Source organism: Eptatretus burgeri, chromosome 4, assembly GCF_056783735.1.
Source record: "Eptatretus burgeri isolate ZD-2024b chromosome 4, Ebu_testis_v1, whole genome shotgun sequence".
Taxonomy (NCBI): Eukaryota; Metazoa; Chordata; class Myxini; order Myxiniformes; family Myxinidae; genus Eptatretus; species Eptatretus burgeri.
Genome location: NC_140964.1, coordinates 37793360 through 37818359, shown reverse-complemented (window position 1 = coordinate 37818359; position 25000 = coordinate 37793360). Strand labels below are relative to the sequence as shown.

Here is a 25000-nt window from a genome sequence, read left to right as displayed (position 1 = left end):
GAAATCTACTCTTTCATCTCTGATATAATCATTCAAGATCCTCACCCATTACATTCCCACTCCACAGGGTGCTAGTTTCCAGTGGCATCTTGGTTCTTCTTGTCAGTCAAACGATGTCACAAGAGGTGATCAAAATGGTTGAAGATGGGAAGTGCTGTCAGTATAAAACACAGATTAACAATGCCCTGGTGGACATCACAAAATGTCCTGGGCACGCAAGGAAATGCAAGCCAGATGAGAGGGCATGTGGCGAAGATGCCAGTAGGACTGTGTACGTGCTCAGCCTGCAAGAGGTAGTGCCTGTGAGTCTTGGAGAAACCGAGGCTAGTATTCACAAATACATTAAAATTCGACTCGGAGAGAAAAAGGATGAGCTCAACCGTTGCAGTGAACCAAGTTTCAACTAAAGAATCGAGCATTTGGAAAGGTAATACCTATTGTGGAGTAGATGCCTGTCATTATAAAACAAAGCATTATAACCAGTCTGCAGATAGTTTATTTTACACTTTTGATGTACATACTTACAAATGTAACATGAGCAGACAAACCATCTAAGAAAATAACTACTGTACATGAATGTCTGGTTACTGAAAGTTCACACTGACCATACAAATGTCATAAATATTTATCTTCTCTGCAAAGTAGAGCTTGACAATGATGATACAAACCAATGATCCCCTGAAAATTATTGCATGCTGTTTTCATAATGAATTCACGTATCCCCCAACCTGCAGGCCGGCAGCACACATGGGAAGCTGTCCTGATTTATTGCTACCTTTTAAAGGGATCACAGCGGTTTTGCAAAGTATGTAACCACAGGATTGTGATAAGAGCATGTGTGCCTGTGACGAGTCACCTGCCACCCTGCCACCACAAGTAATCCCACAACTGCTTACATGCATGTAAGATGCATCTCCCTAGCCTTGGGGGCGTGACAAGTGAAGGCTTTGACCTTTTATTATTGCTGCAAATCTTAATACTTCAAATGGACAAGCTTCTCCTTGGCATCATTACCTTTATTGCAAGAAAACAAGTGAGAGTTAAAGCACTAGTTATACTTTGGGTAGTTAGACTTGCTCACAAAGTCCTCCAACTCGAGCCAATCGGCAGGTTCACATTTAAGCCCAGTGCTGTGCACTTTTATCACATGCTTCAAATGTTGAGAAAGTCGACATAATTAAACTTTTGTTTTTAAAGCAAATCGGAGTTACGGAAGAAAGTTTTTGATATAAAATGCAATCTACAGATATTTCTGAAAGATCAACTTGCAGTTTTGGATGATGTTTTACTGCCATGACTGCCAAACCAGAAAGGATAAATTATTTCTCAATCAATCAAATATCTCACTTAGTCACAACACTTGTGGGCTACAGTGAGAATACCTGGAGTTTGTCCTTGAATGTACTTTGCATCTACAACTTCCCACTAGTGACCTCAATGTTCCAGACCCGTCTTGCTGAAAATATCTATAATGTTAGGAGACGATGATGGGATAACCACAGAAAATGTTGCAAACACTATACGTCCAACTCCGCTCTCGATGCAGGCAAGGAACTCGATCAATCACAACAACCCAATCACATCATTAATGAGGAGGTGGTGCAATCTCAAAAGACGACAAAAGTTTAGTGAATGAAATTAATCGAAGATCCATGCCCTTTTGAAGTCCAGGTGATGGTTTGGATGGAAGAAAAGCCATGGATTTTGAATTCCTCTATTCATTATCCATGCAATGCCTGACTCCTCCTTGGCCAGTTTGACATGACAAAGTGGCAGGTCTGCATGCGAGGCAAAAAATTAACACTATGAGGTGATGCCCAGTTTTTCCAGCACGGCCATTCCACGCTCCTCATATTCATGGCGCGTCAGCCAAAAATTCTCCTTGTCTTTCATAATATCGGCGAGGACAGCACCGCCAAGGAATACCATGTGCTTCCGCCGTGGAGGGTCCTCAATGCGGATCTTGAACTTCTGTGGAGCAGATAAACACACAAGACCCAATTGGTATGTAGAGAATGCTGCTCCAGTTCTCCAGTTTAGGTTTTCATAAGGTAAAGTATTTTATGGTCTACCTTGAAATAAATGTACCATTGTGAGATTATGGCAAGCATACAGTTTGCATTTCCAAGAAGCATTTATTCTTCCTCTTCTCTTGAATAACACACTTGTATACAGTGCATAATGCATTTCCAATGTGGCCAAATAAACCAGATTGAACCGTTTTGCTGCTCCCACACACACACACTATTTGAATTAACCGATCGGCATGAGTTATGGGAAAGAAAATAATTGAGCCTGCCCATGAGGCACGCAGTTGGTTGACATGCCATCACAGGGAGGTACCTAATAAAACTGTTAATAGAAAGAAACCAAACCCAGTCAAGGGGCCATTTGCTACCTGAATGACCGAGCAATTATGAGTGCCAGTTAATGCGACCCAAAGAAAGAAGACTGTAAAGCCAGGTTGTGAAAAAAATAAAACGAATCATTTGGTGCAGGAAAACCAATAACTTTAGATATGTAGTCACATGCTCTCAAATCCAAGATGCTCACAGAATTCTATTGTTAAGCATTCGACAGTGGGGGGATTCGAATGCCACCCAAGTCGGCTCCAATCCGTAGCCAGTTTGGGTTTTCGCACCCTTCTATCGACAGCCAAATGTTGAATATTCGACGTCACTTAACCACCGCCGTCTCTGGGGTTATAACGCCGGCTGGTTTGGCACAGGCCTCAGGTCACGCGCCTCAAATCACGATACCAACGTACACCTGAACCTTACCAGTTGGGGGAATAGACCCCAGTTACAGACAGGTTTTGTCAGAGACCGAGCGAATTCTGCCAGTCTGTAACCATTTTGGTTTTTATATCCAAATCGAGCGGATCGTTCCTCGGCGTGGCACGAATTAATTCAAAGTGGCAACTTCATACGAATCAGCCAGATTTATTTGGGGACACATCGGGGAACACGACACAAGCAAAGAATTCACGACAATGTTATAATTAATCTATAACCCGTTCTTAACTAGGGAGCTACGGATTACGGGTTTCGAAGGGGACCCTAACGAGATAAACCTTAGACAACATGCAGACAAGACATGGACAGCATGCAGACAAGACACAGAGTACTTGGTGATGCTTCATGGACGAGAGGAAAAGTGTCAAAGGCACGAATGTGGCTCGTGACAAGCCGATGTCCACGGATTCGAGTACCCAAGCTCAAACACGCCGCGTGGAAAAATGGCGGCGTCGTCCATTTGTCGCAGCCCTCACGCACGCAGCCTCGGCGCGTTCAGATCCCGCGAGATCGACTGCACCAGAGCGAAAGATCCATGGTGGTATGCTCCAGCATACAAGTCCAGGCCAGGCCTGTTCACCAGACAAGGCCAAATTGAGGTGTTGGGCTCCGCAGGCTGGATCCGTTGCCGAGGAGGCACCGCCGGCCAAAACCACTCCTCCACAAAGTCGATCGCCCGACTCGACGTGCAGGCGGCCTCTCCCACTGCCAAAATGGCAGACTCAGCGCGCAGGCAGTTTCTCTTACTGCCAAATGGCACACTCGGTGCGCTCAGTTTCCCTCTCGCCTCTCGGCCGACTGCAGTTTCACTTCCTCCTTTTCTTTTGGGGCGCACCCCTTTACGAAGCCGACAGACACTCAGGCTCAGTTACTCCCTCGGCAGACCCACCACTGCCTTTCCGGCGATCACGCGCCTCAAAGCCGACTGCTGACTCACACACAGCCAGTTCTATTCAGTCGATCGCGCCACACCAGCACTCCCAGTCCCACCTTCTGCCGATCGCAGACTCGGCGCTCGCTTCTCTAGGCCACACCCTCTCAGAGCGCTGGGCGGGGACTATTGTCCGGAGAGAGGAAGGAAGAAGAAGAACCTCTCGGTCCACCACCACTGTACGAACAATAAACAGCCTCTTACACCTCACGACACACATGTAACGTCCATTTACCGAACAACCTGGCTAAACATGCATTTAATGGGGGATCTGGGCTAATCCTATATTTAATAACACACTTAGGGCCATTTCCACAACAATATGAAAGGTTCAGAGGGAGTCACTTGCAGAAACAGAAAACCCTCAAATATCATGGGTTCCAATATCGTTATCGTGTGATTTAATGGTTCTTGAGCTGAGACATCACCGTTTGTGTCCCATCCAAAAACGATTCTCCCATTACGAGCCTTGTATTTCCTGTGCACCGCTCTTATTGGCGCCCAAACATATAGCGATGGACAGTTAGTTGTGCCAAAAGGAAGAGGAAGATTATGACGTTGGGTGAAAAGTGTTCTTTGATCAGTTGGATAGAGGTGAAAAATGCAGCATCTGTGGGCCACCATTATTGGGTCAATGATTGCAGGTTGAAGCTTCCCCATTGTACTCTTCCTCATTCCCAAACCTTAATTTTCCAACTCCGTATTCAAACCTCATTCTCAACATTTATTTTCCAACACCTGGACTCAAACCCCCATTCTCATGCTTCATTCTCAAGCACACATTCTCAACTCCAGCTCATGAAACTAATCTAGGTGAAGAGATTTATGCCGGAGCAGGTTTTTAACGCTGACAAGACAGGATTATTCTGGAAGTGGATGCCATGTCATACGTTCCTCTCCAAGCAGGGAAGATCTGCTTTGGGTCAAGGTACGGTGATTAAGGATCACCTTGCTCTTCTCTTATGTGGCAATGCTGTAGACGACCTCGTCGTAAAGCTAATGCTGCCCTCTCGATCGCTGAATCACCCCCCGAATCCCCTCTCAGCATTATCCATAGCTCAGTCTTATGTTTTCCATTGATGACAGAATACAGTGCTAGCATGTAATGTTCTTTCCCTCACCCACCTGGCTGTTTTGTAATAAATTTAAAAGGTCAATCTTGTGTTTTGTTCAAGTTACACCATATTTATTGTATATATATATATATATATATATATATATATATATATATATATATATATATATATATATATATATATATATATATATATATATATATATATAATTTTTTTTTTTTTTTTTTTTTTACAGAAGAAGAACAAGGCGCTTCCAACCCAAAAGTAAAAACTCTATCGACTCCGCTAATTTGAGCAAAAAAAGCGAGAACAGACCCGGTCTCAGGGCAACCTTTTGCCGGCTACATCAGGCACAATAGTCTGGGCAGTGCGGGTTCGTCAACCCCACTTGAGCTGAGGTCAAAACCACCTCGTTTTTTTCTCATCTTCTCTTTAATCTACCCTTCCACAGAATGACCTTAATGGCACCTGTTTTGTTGGCATAAATAAGATTGTTGAAGTATTAGTATCGCGTTAGCTCTGCACTGTCGCTTTTGCTTTACTGTATGTCTTTTGCCATACCTCACCAATCTTGCATGTCCCTGCTGTATGTATTTTCCCTGTAAAATAAACCCCTTGCATTGACTATGCCACATACCTTTCCTCACACTTTCTTTCAATAAATGTCATGTTACTTATAAATTCAACCAGCTCGTAATGTCCTTTCCTCTATTGATCAAGCATAGTCCGCATGCTTATTTGCTGGGAAGTTTTAACCCACGGATTGGCTCCACACATGAGCCGGTGCATACTTGGCAGCTCCACTCGGCTGCACCTTATCAGGTAAGAAAAGACAATTACGTATCGAGAGCATGAGCCACCCTTAATCTTGCCAATCCAATGGAAAGGTGACAAGTGAAGTAGTGCAAACCCTGCCGGGATCGGCGGTACTAATCAGCCAGGCCACGGAGTTAGCCACAGCTGGTGGGTTCTGAACCGGATGTTTGGGAGGAACCTAAGCACTTCACCTCATGGTGAATCCTGAACTCAGATCCGCACCAATATTAAAAACAGGACCGCATGTCCTGAAGCCCACCTGGATCAGGAGCAACAGTTACTCAAACCCCCCCGCACGCCCTCTCAGACCCTGATTATTATTTTGTTTATGCTGTGAACAAGTACATCACGGATGATGAAGATTGTGGTCAAGTTTCATTGAAATTGTGTGTGTAGTTTCGGAGAAGAGAGAAAATACCTATTTTGTGGGTCAACCCCCCCCCCGTAATGAGTGCAGATTTTAACGCGGTCATTACGCCTTCATATCTGATGCCTAAGTTTCAGCAAAATAGTGTGTTTGGTTCAAGCGATGACTGAAGTGTTCACGAACTGACTGACTGACTCACTCACTCACCTAAGGACACTGCTCAATCACATAAGCTCACTGGACTAAAGTCCAGATGAACAAATATTAACAATAGTAATAATACAATAATTGGTAGTAGTAAAAATAACGTGATCCCCCCCCCCACCCCTCATAAATACATTTGAAATTACTTTATACGATTAGAGCGGTAAACCCCCTAATCTCACCAGGCACCACCAGCCGTAAACACAAACTCAAGCCAAAAGCTGATCCAGGAGTGTATTCATTACCAATCAGCTTGCTATCGCTTGCCAAGTCAGCCATTCCTTATCAACCGTTTTTTATGTCATGCTTAAGCTACTTGGTGAGCACTCACTAGCTGCTTGGAAATGGAATCACCTCGGAATCACCTCAGAAGATGTGCTGGTTGTGCTTGGACCCTATTCTGGTTGTGCCGCTTGTACAATGAAAGTTCATTCTCGGTGATTTTCAACCCTTTTCCCCTATTGTTGAGCCATTTTCCACTTTTCAGCACCATTGCGGGAGTTTAGTTTCATCCTGAGGTCAGGTGTTCCGATTTTTAAAACCGCAACATTTCACTGTGTGCATAGGTTAGTCCATTTACTAAGGTTGTTTTGTGATCATACAATTAATTGTAGTGTGGATTTCCTAAACAATATCGAATTTTATTGTGATTATTATTGTATTTGGATACATTACACGTAGTTATTATTCCACTTGCTTTCTCCACAAATATTATCCTCACCCCATAATTTTGTAATAGTCCTGTCGAGTTAAACATCAGGGGAAAACTTTTTTTTTCTCTCTTTTAATACCTCCAACGAAGTAGCTAGAGGCATTATGTTTTCAGGTTGTCCGTCCATGTGTGCGTGTGCGATAGGTTTTTGTTACCGCAATAACTTAACGGCTGAAGGGATCCAAGTCAAACTTGGTACAAGTATATATAATGTAAAATTAAGCGATTCGATTTTGGGGTCAAAAGGTCAAAGGTAAGGGGTCACCAGATGATAGAATTTTCACCAAAGATGGTACAAGTATACAGTATGATGTAAAAATGAACTGATTAGATGAACATCAAGAGGTCAAAAGTCAGGGTCCGTGATAGGTTTTCGTTACCACAATAACTAAAGAACGGTTGAAGGGATCCAAGTCAAATCTGGCACATGCATGTATAATGATGTATACATAAACTGATTATATTATGGGGTCAAGAGGTCAAAGGTCATGTCAGGTAAAAATGTGATATTCGAGAACAGCTGAAGCAATTAAAATCAAACTTGGTACAAGTATGTATAATGATATAATAATGTGTGCGGAGGCATATCTGTCGACATTTCGACGTCGAAGAATGCTGTTCTAGTTTAAATCGATTCATTACGCGACAGTGCTTTCCTTACTTGAGATGGAGCATTCCCTTTGCGCTGTGTTCATCACCATTCACAAGTTGATATGTTTTGTCCACAAAGTGAGACCCCACACTCGTGGGGGCCCGTCTTGAATGATTTTGAACCACGATTGGTCACGTGGGAGCTAATTGTCTCGCGGCCCCATTAAATTGCATGGGTTGCACGCCCATAATGTTGCACGCCTCCGTCCATAAATATGACCACCCTGGTTTGGGTAGCCTGTTGCTCATCATCATATCCCTCTATATAATTTGCTAAACACAAGGGAATACAAGTCATCGCAAATTACAAATTTGCGATGACTTGTATTCCCAAATTATGCTGAACAAAATATCACATGCATTTATAACATCCTGCCCCCCCCCACACCCCCATAAAACATGATTTCCTAGCCTAACCTGAAGCAGCATCTGTTATGTAAATCATGAGGAACACAAGTGGTCATCAGAAATTAAAGTACGAGCTTAGTCTGTTCCTTCTGAAGGGTTGCATTGTATCCTGAGAATATCAGCATTGATGCCGATCATGTGTATCATTTTGAACCACTCCACTTCTAGCTGGGCAGTAGTGATAGTGTTAAGGGAAAGAAGGGTGAAGGGAGAGGGTGAAAAGTGGAGGGGGGGGGAGACACATACCGACAGCTTTTCCACGTCTCCTCGGAGAACACGTTCAAGGTACAACTGCTTTATCTCACGTTCAAAACGTGAAGGAAGACCAGGATACATGGTGGAGCCACCAGACAGCACAATGTGTTTGTAAAATTCTGGCCTGCAAGGTAAAGGATCACTTACTGATTACAGCCAATCACATTCAAACAACTACCCGATTTGTATTCCACAATAGTCAAGCCAGACAAAATGCATGAGTGTTCATCATATCACCGACTATATATATATATATATATATATATATATATATATATATATATATATATATATATATATATATATATATATATATATATATATATATATATATATATATATATATATATATATATATATATATATATATATATGGGTTTCCTTAGAAGCCGGTTACCGGCGACCAGCAGCTGTCTACTCAGAGAAAAAATGTTAAAGGTCGCCGTCCACTTACTTCAGCACCAATTTTTCGATTTTTTTTGATTTTTTGAATTTTTTTTTTGTCACCACGAAATCTCTACATCCCCGTTTTGAAATCCAAGAAATGGAATGTGGTTTCCTTAATGAATGCTAGTTCATGTACACTATTATGTCACGTACTTACTTCAGATTGCTCACTGTACTCCACCATGTGCAGTATCATCTCCCTATTAAGAACTAAGCACTAAGGTATGGCCCAAATGTTGCTAAAATGACTCTTTTAAAGTGCTTAGATACTCCATCTTCCAGACACCTTGGTGTGCCCTAAACCATGGCCTTTAATTAATGAACCTTGTTTAAAAGCTGCTTGAACTAACTATACAGTATAGCTGAATTTCAGTCAACCAGTCAGTCAGTCAGTCATTATGTTAATGCAACTACATCCAGTACAGGCCTAACCACTTGTTTTGGTGGAGTTTTCCACCCCAACAGCATGATGATATGAGAACTATTTCATGTCAGAAATCGTGCTAGAATGCATCTCCAGTCATTTAGGATCTTCCGGCTTCCAGGGCCCTAAGTGGGCCCTGGACCCCGGCCATACAGCTGCACTGGCTTTGCTCGCAGTGATGGTAACCTGCTACTTTTTAATGGTATCCTCCTACTCCAAGAAATAAGGAAACCCCTGTGTGTGTGTGTGTGTGTGTATATATATATATATACTAGCAGGAATACCCGTGCTTCACACAGGAATCCCGTGGATGATGGCGGGTCTGAAGGAGTATATTGTCACAGCTAATTGTAGAGGCTGCCACACATGCACTGACACACACACACACACACACACACACACACACACACACATATACACACACACACACACACACACACACACACACACACACACACACACACACACACACACACACACACACACACACACACACACACACACACACACTTTTAATAGTGTGGATACAATATTCACAACAGAGAAATCGACCCCGATCATGTTTATACACCGCACAGCGTTTATTAATATTCGCAACATAGAAATCAAACCCGATCGTGTTTATACACCGCACAGCGTTTAATATTCACAACATAGAAATCAAACCCGATCGTGTTTATACACCGCACAGCGTTTAATATTCGCAACATAGAAATCAAACCCGGTCGTGTTTATACACCGCACAGCGTTTAATATTCGCAACATAGAAATCAAACCCGGTCGTGTTTATACACCGCACAGCGTTTAATATTCGCAACATAGAAATCAAACCCGATCGTGTTTATACACCGCACAGCATTTAATAGCGAACGTCGTGAGCTTCATACTCAACGCGTGCACATGAGAGAATAGTAAACAACAACAACAACAACAACACAATACCCTAGCAATTTGGAATCCGTGTCGTCGGCTATGACCCTTTTGCTTCCGGTTTTTGTCATGGGGAATGATGATAAAGGCATCGTCGGAGACATGAAAGACCCAAATATCAGACATGGTGTATATTTCCTCGACTGATTTTAATAAAGATAACTCCCACATCATCAAAAAATAATTTTTTATCGTGATTTACATTATTTGATCGCTGATCCCGAATCCAGGCCGAAGTGACGTAAAAACGTTATACAGTAACAATAAAAATGGTTTTTGTAACCATGGTTAGAACAATAATGAACAAAGAAAATGTTAATAAAATATGACTTACAGATGATTATTATATCATTATACGGTATAATATACATACGGTCATTTTTGCAAGTGTGTCGAATGCATGTCACAATTCGAAAACCGGGAAGTCGGAAGTCATTGTCTTCAATTGACTGTAGTATTAATTTCTCATTCTTTAGCAAATTCCGTTGGTCCCATGTCAATCGGCTGAACTTGAAAAATTAACGTTACACAATCAGGTGATGACGTCATAATTCGGAAACCGGGAAGTCGGAAGTCATTGTCTTCAATTGACTGTAGCATTATTTTTTCATTCTATTGCAAATGGCATTGGCCCCATGTCAATCGGCTAAACTTGAAAAATTAACGTTACGAAATCAGGTGATGACGTCACAATTCGGAAACCGGAAGTACAATTCTTTTACATCGGGACACTCCCGGGTACATGTTCTGTCAGCATGTGAAGTTTGGTGGGGATCAGTCCAGTACTTTTTGCGTGCATAGGTCACAGAGAAACACACACACAGACAGACACACTTTCAACTTTATATATATATATAGATGCACCTTCCATGTGTTTTTTTTTTTTTTGCAACTATGTTTCATAATGAGAGGGAGAGGGAGAGGGAGAGGGAGAGGGAGAGGGAGAGGGAGAGGGAGAGGGAGAGGGAGAGGGAGAGGGAGAGGGAGAGGGAGAGGGAGATATATATATATATATATATATATATATATATATATATATATATATATATATATATATATATATATATATATATATATATTCATTCTTAATCATGAAAATGATGCAAATATGGATTTGTGGAAAAAGGTGGAAATCGACTGAATCGGACAGATCATCAATTTATATCTCAGAGAGGTACAGTCTCGAGATCCCCAGCCTATCAGCTATAGCATGTCTTTGGCAGATCAGATTTCCAAGCTGGCCACTACCTTGGAATTCTCCACAGGCCTTTGTCAATGCGCAAGTGTGCAAAACCTTCAACTCAAGTGTCTGAATGGATACATGGCTCTCCACTGTAAAATTGTGCTGCTAGCTTTCCATCTTGCACACCCTCAGAACTTCACCCCTCCATACCATTTTCATTTTGCATCAGGAAGCAGAGTCTCCAGGTCTGCTTCTTGTTCACTGCAGACAGTTTGGTGGCCTTGCATTTTGTTTTCCTGGCTCTGTTCCAATCTTGTTCTCCCTGTCTCACCTCTTTCCCCAGCCCTTCCAGATCACAAGAGTTCTGGCACAAACCCTCAGCTGTGCAACTATCTTCCCAAGTTTGTTGTCTAAAGCTCTTCCCTACAGATCTCCTCATCACCACCTCATGGTCTTTCCCATTTCCACTGTTGGGATTTCCTATACCTGTTGAGATACTTTTTACACTTGTGCAATTGCCTCTGCTTGTGTTGAAGTGCAGTTGTCATCCCATTGTTTTCCCCATCGCCCCCATTTTATCTGTTAAGCCATTGCCCCCGTTATTCAGTTCTTTCATGAGCTTCAATGCCTAATGAAAATTTACACATGCAATATGCATTTATATTAATAAATGATAATACTTTGCAACATCAGGGATAATCTCCATAATTACAGAACTGCTGATAAATAGCACTTCCAAAAATGGAAACCACACATGCTCAGTAAAGCATCCATTTGCACGTTACGTCAGCACGTCAAAGGCGTTTGGACACCTTCTTAAATGTCACCAACACACATTCCATAAACATTGTACGACTGTGTATCATGTCAAATGTTTAATGACTGTGTATCATGTCAAATGTTCCATATACATTGCATTGTACGACTGATGTGTGTGGGCCTCAACAAATTAAACACCTTGACGGCAACACTCGTCCTTCACATAGCTGAACTGAGATTTCACAAATCAAATGCAAGTGATGTTATGTACAAAGGTAGTATCATGTCGCATATTTGCAATAGTTTACAGAAATCACAGAAATGGCAGACATTGAGAAAATCCACGGAAACATCTCGTGCCTGAATTCATCTGTCCACACAGCACAAGACTTCCACATGCAAAAAAAAAAATTACAACTGAGCAGGGAAGCATCTGTATTCACTGGAAATCAAGCTACGACTCAAAGGCAAGCTCGTTCGAGTATTCACACTCACTGCGTATACACACTTGGTCTACAACGTACAAAGTAGTGTTTAAAGGACTACAGCCGAGCAAAGCATGATTCTTGAAAAAATTATTTCATGGGATTGTCTTTGAAAAAGCGAATTGCCATCTTTAGTGTCGCATCTGCAAATTATTCTCTCCCTATGTCCATGTCGCATGGTAAAAATCGATCTCACACAAATAGACGTGTCACCTCCGGTGTGGATGTAACACTTGGGGGGGGGGGGGGGGTGGGCGTTAAATTCAAAAAGGGATGCCTTTGTCTAATAATTATCAGAGACCATTGTGCAACAAAATAAATTCCTCCACAATTACTGTGTGTGCGTGTCGTTGAAAAGACAAGGTATTCATGGTATTCAAGGCCATCTCCACTCATGGCTCGCAGACTTCCTCTCCTGTCGCAGTCAACGTGTGGCCCTAAATGGAGTTCTTTCATCCCCTCTTCCTGTGCAGGCTGGAGTTCCTCAAGGTAGCGTTCTGGGCCCTGTTCTTTTTCTGGTTTTCATCAATGATCTCTCGGACTCTCTGGAAAATCCTCTATTTCTCTTTGCCGATGACTCCACCCTCTGCCGTACCATCTGTCATCCCTCAGACCGGCAAGCAGCAGCTTCTTCGCTCACTGCAGATCTGGATAAAATCACAAACTGGTCCAACACGTGGAACATGTCTTTCAATCCAGACAAATCTCACACTCTCACTATGTCTCTTCGAAAGGACCGTTTACAAAACCCCCCATCCACTTTCTCAACAATCCTCTGGAAGAAGTCTTTTCTTTCAAGCTTCTGGGTCTCACTATCTGCCATGACCTTTCCTGGGAAAGTCACATTTCCAACCTTGCCTCAAAAGCCAGTCGCCGACTGGGAATCCTCCGTCGTGCAAAGTCCTTCCTCGGCCCTCTTGAGCTCCTGACCACTTACAAAGCTTTTGTCCGTAGCCTGATGGAGTACTGCTCTCCCCTCTGGGCTGGTGCTCCTGCCTCCCACCTTTCTCGACTTCACGCTGTCGAAACCAGGGCTTTTAAGATCATTGGCATCTCCCGCAATGAAGCTGAGTCTTTGGGCCTCTCACTCAATCACCGCAGGTTGGTCGGTGGTCTTTCTGTCTTCTACCGACTCCTCTCCAGCCTTGCCCCCCTGCTCTCTCTGCGATTTGTCCCAACCACATTTCCACAGGGCGCTCAAGGTCCGCCAACAACCCCCTTCTGGTAAAACTACCAAAATCACGAATCACTGCTCATCTTCACTCTTTCATTCCTCTTTTTCCCGCCTTTGGAATAAACTTCCTCACTCTATTCTTTCCCATTCTTCCCTTCAGGCTTTCAAAACAGCTGTTCACCACCACCTCTTATCTTCCCCCATCCAAATCCTCGATCTTTTCTACCCCCGATAATCCACCCAAGCCCACTTCCTTCAATTCTCCTGCTTTCCTTCCTGAAAGTCCCTTTAATGTCCATCTTCCCCTCGCCATGTTCCCCGTCCCATCCCCATCCCTCTCCCTTCCACAGTTCACCTGTGTCTGTTCCCCAATGTTTTGTCCCTTCCACTCCCGCCCCTCTTGTCTCATGCCTCCTTGCTGTGAGTTGTGTGTTAGCTCTCATACGAGCCTCGACCAAGGTATACAAAAAAAAAAAAAAAAAAAAAAAAAAAAAAAAAAGACAAGGCAGACGTTAAAACAACCAACCATGCTTACTGTATTTACAGCTGTACATGCAGTATTTCCAATTTATTACCAGTACATGGTCATTATATTAACCTTCCATCTTCGGTCACATGGACCCAATACAAGTTTAATCCGTCAAATTTCTGAGTGGTGCTTGTAGTTGAGCACTGTCAACTAAAGTGGTGAAATGAAACATCGGAAGAGAACAAAAGCAATCAAATGCAAGGTTGTTTGAAAATGACAAAATAGGATTGTGATAAAATTACAGAACAGCTATTTATCTATAGGTGATAAAATTTTAAACTAAAGAGTTCATAGAACATCTTACCCCACGCAGTCTTGAGAGAAAAAGGATATGGGAGGGGTCTGTGAGTGGTAAATTTGAATGGTCATGATGATGTAAAATGCCGTAATATTTTGTCCAAGTATTACGAAACAGATTTTTGAAAGTGCAGAAAAAAAAGGTGATTTGTGTTCTACAGTGTTCAAATATATAATTCGATTGAAATAAAAACAATTTTAAAGGCTATAGAAAAACATTTTTTTGGGAAGTTTACCACCAGAGATGCAGTCTTTTACACCACCTCATTTAACACGTTACATTAGTTATTTGTGCCTGTTTGTCTTTTATGATGTCCTTAAAAATAGTAAGGTTCCTGTTTGGAATTATTTTCAAGTTTGTTTGACTGCCAGACAATTTTTTTTGTTTTGGTCACACCTCTGTGCTTGCGTGATCGCAACGAGATTCCATACAATTTGCAAAATTCAGAGCCAAAGTACTGATAAACTGCAGGTTCATGGTCAGCATAAAACATTCACTGAAATCAAGTTGTTCCTCAATCATAAACTGATGTTTGTAGACAGACAGACAGACAGACAAAGTGAACCAATTGCTTAACATCTTTGCTTTGCATGTGCCAGGGTAACTACATGTTGCCAATTCTAAATTCCTTAGCTTTTGGTTTACTTTGGAGAGCAGGTAGAGATCTCTTATATTGAGGAGATCACCTGGCATCAAGTATTGATAAGCATGCCAAGTCAGACTATGGTCTAATCAGAGAACTCAAGGAAACTATTCCCAAACATCCTACTGCTGAAGATGCTTATACATAAAGTTAACCACACTGCTTCCAGTCCATTTTCCAAAGTTGATCAAAATCAAGCTTTACCATCCACAAAATGTTAAATATTGACAAACTCAGTTCCACGACTTCAGAGCGTATGTGCACATAATGACGTCCTTCTATACTGGAGATTGGTTTTCTTAAACATCTACACGAATAAGTGTGTGCGTGTGTGTGTGCGTGTGCGTGTGTGTGTAAAGCATAATATATTCTCTCAACACCCCTCCCTCACACATCTGTCTCCAGGCCATGTTTATAGTATTTCTGGTCGAAAATGGATTTCAGACATTTTGTTTCCATCTTCACTGTTATTGGTTCACGAAAAAATATTTTCATGAAAAAAATAAGTGACCACTATATTCGTTATTGTGTGTCTGTCTGTCCCGAGCATAACTCCGTGGGTTTTGATCCGATCCTGACGAAATTTTGGTGGGAGGTTTATATCATGATCGAGTTGTGTTTTCCTGAAAATGGGCGTAGTGTGTCCATTATGGGTGGAGCCACGCCCAAAAAACATGTGTTTTTAGGGGATAGCCAATTTCAATTTGCATCTTCTCCTTGGGGGGTTGTCGAATCTGACAGGGGTTTCGGTATTTGGTTAGCCCAATGGCACCTGCATAGCCCCACGGAGCTCGATTTTTCATTTTCGTCCCAAGGTCACAAGGTCACGAACATAGAAAATTGCGAATTTTGACATAAAAAAAATTTCTTCTCTGAGGGATTTGTCGAATCTGGCAGGGGTTTCAGTATTTGGTTAGCCTAATGGCACCTGCATAGCCCCAGAGAGCTCGATTTTTCATTTTCGTCCCAAGGTCAAAACCACAAGGTCACAAACTTAGAAAATTGCGAATTGTGTTTTTAGGGGGTAGCCGATTTCAATTTGCATCTTCTCCTAGGGGGTTTGCCGAATCTGGCAGGGGTTTCAGTATTTGGTTAGCCCAATGGCACCTGCATAGCCCCATGGAGCTCGATTTTTCATTTTCGTCCCAAGGTCAAGGTCACAAGGTCAAGGTCACGAACTTAGAAAATTTCGAATTTTGACATAAAAATCATATGACCGCCCAAACTTTGAGAGCTAGGATGACAATATTTTTTATGCATAATCTTGAGGTCATTCCCCACCTAAAGTCTTGAAACCATTTTGCTCTATCTCGAACACCTTGCCCGTGGCTCCCCCTTCAAGTTTGTTTTTACGCTCATTTCATCAAAGTATGGATAATCCGAGGAGTGTGAAATGCCATGTAGCCTATATGACGTTATATTGTTCCTGGAATGTTCCAGAGGAAGTTTTGCACCAAAGGTCATAATCCTTGACCTTTGACCTTTAAAGGTCACAAAGGTCAAATTTTCAAAGTTGTGGGAATCGAACCAGGTTTTCGACCTTCTTCGACGAACTAACTCCAATAAGCTATAGCACGTATCCTGTTTTCTTATTTTAATGTCCACAACATTGTTTTGTGACCTTTAAAGGTAATGCAAAGGTCAAATTTTGAAAGTTGTTGAACGAAACCGGGTTTTCGACATTTTACAGCTAATAACCCGTCACTCGTACCACATCATGTTGATCATTTTTATAACTTGGTCAAACATTATCACATTGTCTCATCCTTGACTTCTGAAACAATTTACATCGTCAAATACCGCTCGTGAACCATCGTCTTCAGACTTGTTCTATGCAGAATCATTTTAACAAGACAGTATGAATCGTAATTAACACGACACCACACATCTGCCTTTCCCTTCCTCTCACCTCACTCGACCTGCTCTCTCCCCACACCCTTCTCTTCTTCTTCCCCTCTGTAATATTCCCGTCAGCGAAGCGATGGGTGGTATTTGCTCGTTATTAATACGAGAAGCACTGACTCACTTCCAAGGGGAGCGGGTTATGTTATTACCTTTATTCAAAATACCTCCTACTGCGCAATTCAAAACACCCCACTACTGGAAAATGTGTGGACAGGAATATTGTACTGTAAAGGGTGGGGACATGTAATACCTTCCCACCTGGAGAAGTGCTACATGATACACATTTGCACCCAACCACACTCCCCCCCCCTGCCTTCCCCCTGCCAAGACAGAAACACCCAAATGCAGTAATTGGGGTCATGTTTATTCCAATTTAGGAAATCTGGATGTAATCGACCCAGAACTGTCTGAGGAGTAGCATGACAAACACATACCAGTCTGTGAATTATAGTAACGACAAGCAAATACAACCCGTCGCTTCACTGACGGTGGTGTAAAGGAGGGTGGAGAAAGAGAAAGGGAGAGAAAGAGAGGAGGGAGGGGAGGCAGAGAGAATGGAGGGAAGGGAAGCGAGGAGCAGGGATCGGAGGGAGGGGAAGCAAGGAGTGGGTGAAGAAGGGGAAAGGGGGGGGTGGTGGTGAGCAGCGCCTCATGAAACGTTTCTATACACTGCGGGAGGGATGAGGGAGAGAGACAGAGTGGTGCATTTTATTTGGGGGGGGGGGTGAGGAGGGGACAGACAGGGCGAGGGAAGGAGGGGGGAAGAGATAAGTGAGTGGTGGAGTTGGTGTGAGCAAAGAGAGTGAGTGATATGTTTTGCTTAATGACCGAACACAAATAATAATAATAATAGAATCTCATGTCAGAACAGCTGTACACACGACACAACAGTTTGTGAAGTAATCCACTGGCACATCTGGAAAATTTTGATATTCAATTCCAGAACATTTGTGGGAAAATGAACCAAAAACAATCACTGAAAACATTGAAGAACCGCTCACGTATGACCTTATGATCCAATTGGGCGTGAACATCAAAAACAAAGCATTGCGACCAGATATCACACTTTGGTGCAAAAAAAAAAGGAAAGAAGAGAAGGAGGCATTGCTAATTGAGGCGTTAACACCAGTGATTTTGGACTAACAATGCAGAAATCAACAAAATGACCAAATACCAACAATACCTCAAGCATGAAGTGAAAAGATCCTGGAAGCCGAAGAATGCCAAAGTTGTACCAGTGATGATGAAGAACCTCACGGGAATGATGACAAAGAACCTCACAGAGATATTAGAAACCACCTTTGAGAATATCACTACAAATGAACTACAGTTGGAAACTGTCCTGGGCTCATTAACGATCATGAACAGAGCCCTCAGCACAAAACTGAGACCAGAAAACTTCACAGCTCGGTCCGTGAATCGTGACCCCCTTACCAAAATGAAGGTGGATACTTTGAGCCCACTATTCCACATTCTGAAACCCCATATATAGATACCAATCAACGACACACACACACACACACACACACACACACACACACACACACACACACACACACACACACACACACACACACACACACACACGATACTTCGAGACCTGGGAGGGATTCGTTCCACCTTCTGAAACCCACATATACAAAAAAAACTTCAGCTTGGTCTGTGAATCGTGACCCCTTACCAAAATAAAGGTGAATACTTTGAGCCCACCCTGGGAGGACTCCATTCCACATTCTGAAATCCCATACGTAGACACACACAAGTGCACGCACGCATGCACTTTGAGACCTAGCAGGTCTCTTTCACCTCCTGAAACTCACCCATAGGTGGAGATAGAAGGCAACAGCAGAAACTTGCAGGTACACACACACACACACACACACACACACACACACACACACACACACACACACACACACACACACACAACTTTAACTTGGAAAAAGTGTTGCAGCCACCACTGCTCACCATATGGATGAGTAAAGTGGGTTGCAAAAAAAAAAAATTACATCTCTGGTCACATTCTGTATAACCACCCTCCTCCTCCCTTTCAAAATATAAAAAAGACAAAATAATCACTGTCCTTTCTCCTCACAAAATAAAATAGATAGCATCTGACTCTCTTTGGAAGTGGAATCTACCAAAGTTAATATCAGTTCCTTCCAGACGTCTCTATAAGTAGGTGAAAATGCAATGGATGACTCCAAACACCAATCCATTTGAAATCACAAGGCCGAGATGAAAATTTTAATGGACCAGAGAGCAAAGAAATGCCAGACCTTTTAATGGTGAGGTGGAGTGTTTGATAATATCAAGCCACACACCTCGTGTCAATGTCTGCAGCCTGGATAGTATTGAAGAGGAGTTCGGCAACTCCCACGCCCTCAACATTGATGAGGTGTGGCTGGAAGAGGGCTTCAGGAGCTTCAAAACGCTCTCCTCCAATCTTGATAACCCGCCCGTCCGGTAACTAGAAAATGGCTCAATAATCACAAACACTCGTACTTAAATACATTTTGCAATATCATATAAATGCTTGAGGATTTGTCAAGGTTGGATTTGAAAAGTGACCCTCTGCAACCCCGGCTCTCCTTGCCATCCCTGCCCAGTGCTTACCGTGTAAGATTCCACCAAGACTGTCGTTTCCAAAGCAAGCTTCTGCTCTTGCTCAATGTTATACCCGACGTAGCAGAGCTGCTCCTTAATAATACGAACAGTCTCAAAATCTGCTGAGTGGTTGAAGGCGTATCCATGCAGCAATAGCAGCTAGAAAAACAACAAATAAAAATTCAGACTGAATCATGAAAAGAAAGAAATATTTCAGTCAGGGTTAGCATAACCATGGTCAACAAAAGCTATTGCCTCGTAAAGGGGTCAATAAAAGACAATCGAGGTGGGAAGTTCCCAATTATTTTTGCTTGAATCTTCTCATGTGGAATGTACAACAAAGTTGACAATGTGGTCAAAACAGCATTGCGTTTGCTATTACCTTGATTAGATACCTTGTGATGTCACGACCAGCAATATCAAGTCTTCTCGTGAGATGAGGCATTGCGAATCCCTCGTAGACCGGACAGATATGGGTCACTCCATCTCCAGAGTCCACAACTACGCCGGTCAGCAACCCTTCACAAACGACGTGCCAGACAACCTCAACTTTGAAGGCATTACGTTGCACATGGAAAATAAAGAACCTCAAATAGAATTTTTCACATTTATTAAAACTTGTACCTTGTGCATAAAGTGTGAGAACAGCTTGGATGGCTACGTACACTCCAGCAAACTGGTAGTTTTCAAACATAACCTGGAAAGGGTTGGCAGAGAAAATGGTAAAACTCATTTTTGAGTTAACTATGTAACCATGAGTTAACTTTGTCAGGTCAGGCCAGATTAAATCTGTGACTTGCTACAAGTATCATGTAAACCTGTACTAACCTGTTCCATGGTCGGGTTGTTGGCAACTAAACCGTCTCCACCAACAGGTTTTTTGGTGAGGAGGGTGTTTGGATATGGACACCGAGCAGGATTAAAAAGAAAACCTGTCAAAGGGCGAAGGAGCTCCTTGTGAGCCAAAGGCCATCCATATCTAGTGCCCAACTATCTGCCGACGTCCTCCTGAAGTTGGGTCACTTCTTATTAGGAGGTTAGTGGCAGGATTTGCACTCCGGCCACCGTAAAACCCTTCATTCCGCAAAACACAAAAACGCAAAGAAATTTGAAAACTCACTCCGTGGGAGTACCTCCTGTGCAGGGCAGCTCATCGGATGACGGGATTGGGGCAAAGCCTTCAGGACCCCCAATCTTTGATGATAGGAGGGAAACCACAGGGTAAGATTGCGGGAGAGTGTGTCGGAGTGGTGCTGAGGTGTTGTCTACCAGAAGGCGGTCTCCTTGGGTTAACCTGAGGCGGTCCCTTCGGGTGGGTGCCTGGGATGTCCTATTCTTAAGAGAAGATGATAACCTATCTGTTATCATCTGAGCTCAAGCGTTTGCACATTGGTATAGCAGCACTCTCTGAGGTTCGGACACCAGATTGCGGCAAATTCATGGTGGGCGATTACACCTACTATTGGTCTGGTCACGCTGATGGTTACCATGCCCAAGGAGTTGCTGTAGCTGTGTCCAATAAGCTGACTCCAATGATAATTGAGGTAACACCAGTCAACAAGTATATTATGAGACTAAGGATTCGTCACTCCTTAGTTGTCATTTCCCTTGTCTCTGTATATGCTCCGACTGAGGCGAGTGTTCTCCCCGTGAAGGACGCATTGTATGCCACGCTCGAGTCTGTGGTTGATCAGTGCCCCAGACAAGATACACTTCCAGTCTTGGGGGATTTCAATGCATCGACTGGAAATGATAGGTACGGTTATGAGACGTGTTGGTCCCCGTGGGTCAGGAACTGTGAACCTGAATAACACTAAGTTCCTTGACTTTGCAAGAAGTCATGGACTTAGGGTGACCGGTTCGTGGTTTCAGCGCCCACAAGCTCATCGCTGGACTTGGTATTCCAACGCTGGCGGTATGGCAAAGGAGATTGACCATGTCCTCGTTGATGGTCGCTGGAGGACGATCCAAAACTGCAGCATCGACCGGAGTGCTCAGCTCCTCAATACTGCCAACGGCTTGTTGTACCAACTCTTAAGTTTCACCTTAAATCCAGGAGAATGGTACCATCCCAGCCGAGGCTGGATGTTGGCTAGCTCAAGGATGAGAGGGTAGCTGAGGAGTTTGTGAATGAGCTGAGTGGAGATATGGGGGTCTGGGTGCTTTGGGAGGTCCTGAAGAGTTGTGGAGCGCCTTCAAGACCACTGTCCTTGATGTTGCCAGTGGATGTCTTTGAAGTCACCGTAGGGCAAAGAAGAATTTTGTCTCTCAAGGGACACTGGATACCATTGAACAGAGTCTCAGGGCCAGGCTGAATGGCAGATATGAACTGTTCAGGGAGCTGAGGCGTAAAACTGTACGTGCACTAAGGGTGGACAAGGAGGCTTATGTGCGAGGAATCTGTGAGGGGGTGGAGCATCACCTGTGGTCAAGTGATTCTCATCCTGCTTTCAGGGGAATTCGCGCATTGCATTCATTCAAGCCCATCCCTCGGTGTACTGCAGTTCGAGCAGAGGGTGGTAGGGTCTTGACAGAGCAGTCTGAAGTGAAGGCCCGCTGGGCCGGTTACTTTGAGCGGTTGTACCAGGCTGATCCACCAGCTGTCGGGTTGGACGTCTGGGGTGTTCCAATAACTGTTGCTGACCCTCCAATCAACTGTGGTCCACCTTCACTTGTGGAAACACAGGCTGCGGTGAACCGGTTGAAATGGTGTAAAGCTCCAGGGATCTGTGGCATCCATGCTGAACTTCTCAAGGGTGGTGGAAATGCTGCACTCGTGTCGTTGCATGCAGTTTTGTGCTCTGCCTGGAACACAGGCATTATCCCAACTGACTGGAAGAGGGGCCTTGTTGTCCCTCTCTGGAAAGGGAAGGGTGATTGTCAAGACTGCAACAACTACCGAGGGGTGATGCTGCTCTCAGTGCCGGGCAAGGGCTTTGCTCGGATAATTCTTGATAGGGTTCACCACTATCTGCTTGAGCACCAGCGTCCAGAGCAGTCAGGCTTGACACCAAAGAGGTCAATGATTGACCGTATCCTTGCTCTTCGGGTCCTCACCGAACACAGACGAGAGTTTCGGCAGGGGCTGCTTGCCGCCTATGTTGATCTCTGTAAAGCATTTGATTCAGTGAATCGGGATGCCCTCTGGAGGATTATTGGTCTTCCTGGGGTGCCTCCAAAACTGATTGATCTGATGTCTGAACTCTACTCTGGTACTGAGAGTGCTGTGAGATGTGGTGGTACCATCTCAGACTTATTTCCAGTTGTTACTGGAGTTCGGCAGGGGTGTGTACTGGCCCCCACACTTTTATGGACTGGATTATTGGGAGGATGTCGACAAGATCAAGCTGCGGTGCATAGTTTGGGAATGTCAAGATCTCTGACCTTGATTTCGCAGATGATGCAGTCATCTTTGCGGAGACTTTAGATATCCTTTTGCGGGCCCTCGAGGTGCTGAATGAGGAGTCGGAGCCACTGGGATTTTGGGTTTCCTGGGTCAAAACTTAGATCCAGGCTTTCAATGACATCTTGGATGCTGCTGTCCTGTCTGTGCATGTTTGTGGTGAGGATGTTGAGGTCGTGGAGAGATTCACTTACCTTGGCAGTGATATTCATGTCTGTGCTGGCTGCGAGTCAGAGGTCAATAGACGCCTGGGGAGTCATGGATTCACTGGATAATGGGGTGTGGCGCTGCCGGTATCTGTGCGGGAGGACGAAAGTCCGAGTCTTCAGGTCCTTCCAGTCTTGCTCTATGGATGTGAGACGGACTCTCACCAAGGATCTGAGACGGAGACTTAATTCCCTTGGTACCAGGTCTCTTTAGAAAATCCTTGGCTATCGCTGGTCAGACTTTGTGTCCAACGAGTGGTTGCTGAGAGAGACTCAGATGCGATTCACCTGTATAGAATGTGAGCATCAGTTGTGGTTGTATGGACAGGACATGTGACTCGTTTTCCTGACGCCGATCCTGCTCACCAGATTTTCTTTGTGAGGGAACCTCGTGAATGGAGGAGGCCAATGGACCAACCACGTGCCTCGTGGTTGCAGTCGATTGAGCATTAGTTTTAGGAGATGGGAGGGGCCGGGCATCTCTCTTGGGGATGACCAGACAGGCTCCTGGAGTACTAGCGGAAAATGGGCATGGGGATGCGCTGCTCCAACGCATGCTCCCATATCTGACCTGACCTGTGCAGCTCAAAGGTGTTCCTCAACAAATGGTGGGGCCGAGTTCTACTCACCGGCGAGAGTTTGCACAATCATTTGTAATTTGTTCAGGGTGCCAGTGACGACTCGCCTACTCTTCACGAAGGACTCCGTGGGATATTTATCGTCCACAAACACCAACTGCTGGCAGATGGGTCCTCTGAGTCGATGTTCATCCGATGGATGGCACACACATTGATGTATATATTAATGCATCAGGACGACAGTTTATAGCTGGGTGAAGATTTGAACCCAAACCATGCAGCTCAAAGATGTGTTTGCATACCTCGAGGCTATCCTGAAATCCTACTGTGCTATACAGTGCATACATATCGTTATGCGGTCTTCAATGACTGTCACAATACCTGGCGAGTATCAGATGAAAAGGTCCCTGCATCCGCCGGGTTAATTTGGCACGATTCGGTGTCTCCAAATACGACTGTGGCGGAAAGCTGACAAGATGGTCGAGTGAAGTGGAGTGTGGAGGAGGCCAATGGGCCGACCACGTACCTCGTGGTTGCAGCAGGTAGATTGGCATCTCAAGGAGATGGGGATGGGCCAAGCATCTGCCTGGGGGATGGCCAGACGGAGGCCCCTGGAGTACCGACGGAAAGTGGACGCAGCGACGTGCTGCTCTGCCGCATGCTCCCATACATGACCTGACCTATGTAACCATCTCATGTCATCCCCTATCCCTACCTGTGATCTTTTCTTCCCCCATTAGCCCGATCTAATAAAACCTTCTTACTTGCAGGTTACCAAGTTTCCACCTGCACACACTCTCTCTTTCCTGTTCATTTATCCGTTCCATCGCTTGTTGTGTCCAACCAGTGGCCCCACTGTCAGTACATTTCCTTTTCTACCCCGTCTTCCATTAGCATAGGTTTTGTATTAAAAATAAATAAGTATAAAAGTTGAACGCATATTTAGAGCACCTTGAGCAAGAGTCCCATCAGAGCAAATTACTGAGATTGAGATAGCTTGGCATTGAGTGCAAATGTGAATGGTGACCCAAAAGTTTCATGTGGTTGGCAGCATGACACATATCTTAAACAAGGGGTTTACATCAAGGGCTGTGGCACACATGCCTCAATTATTTTCTCACGGTTCTTCTTGGGGTTCATGGGTGGCTCGGTGAGCAGGATCTTGCAATTGTGTGGCTCGATGCCAAGCTTTTCGGGCCCGAACGTGTAGTCCC

The 25000-nt window shown here is 43.9% G+C and overlaps 2 protein-coding genes across 24 annotated transcripts in view; one reads left to right on the top strand and one right to left on the bottom strand.

The window, feature by feature from the left end:
* Positions 1-12424, top strand: part of THUMPD2 (THUMP domain 2 tRNA and snRNA guanosine methyltransferase) — an 85234-nt gene extending 72810 nt beyond the window's left edge. For 5 of the 8 annotated variants that reach the window (XM_085877458.1, XM_085877457.1, XM_085877459.1 and 2 more), the window contains exons 10-11: positions 68-427; positions 11543-11814. In XM_085877458.1, coding sequence (XP_085733584.1) covers positions 68-407 — 340 coding nt within the window. In that variant the 3' untranslated portion in view covers positions 408-427; positions 11543-11814. Of the gene's footprint in view, positions 1-67; positions 428-5037; positions 5489-11542 lie in introns of those variants that run through there. The other 3 variants (XM_085877454.1, XM_085877455.1, XM_085877460.1) reach the window with 3 other exon arrangements.
* LOC147027828 (actin-related protein 2) overlaps positions 474-25000 on the bottom strand; it is a 115389-nt gene continuing 90862 nt past the window's right edge. For 14 of the 16 annotated variants that reach the window (XM_085877472.1, XM_085877468.1, XM_085877471.1 and 11 more), the window contains 7 exons: positions 24891-25000; positions 20224-20296; positions 19982-20118; positions 19609-19758; positions 19317-19462; positions 8207-8339; positions 474-1971 (listed from right to left, as the gene is read on the bottom strand). The exon at positions 24891-25000 is cut by the window's right edge and continues 106 nt beyond it. In XM_085877472.1, coding sequence (XP_085733598.1) covers positions 1804-1971; positions 8207-8339; positions 19317-19462; positions 19609-19758; positions 19982-20118; positions 20224-20296; positions 24891-25000 — 917 coding nt within the window. In that variant the 3' untranslated portion in view covers positions 474-1803. The remainder of the gene's footprint in view (positions 1972-8206; positions 8340-19316; positions 19463-19608; positions 19759-19981; positions 20119-20223; positions 20297-24890) is intronic. The other 2 variants (XM_085877477.1, XM_085877475.1) reach the window with 1 other exon arrangement.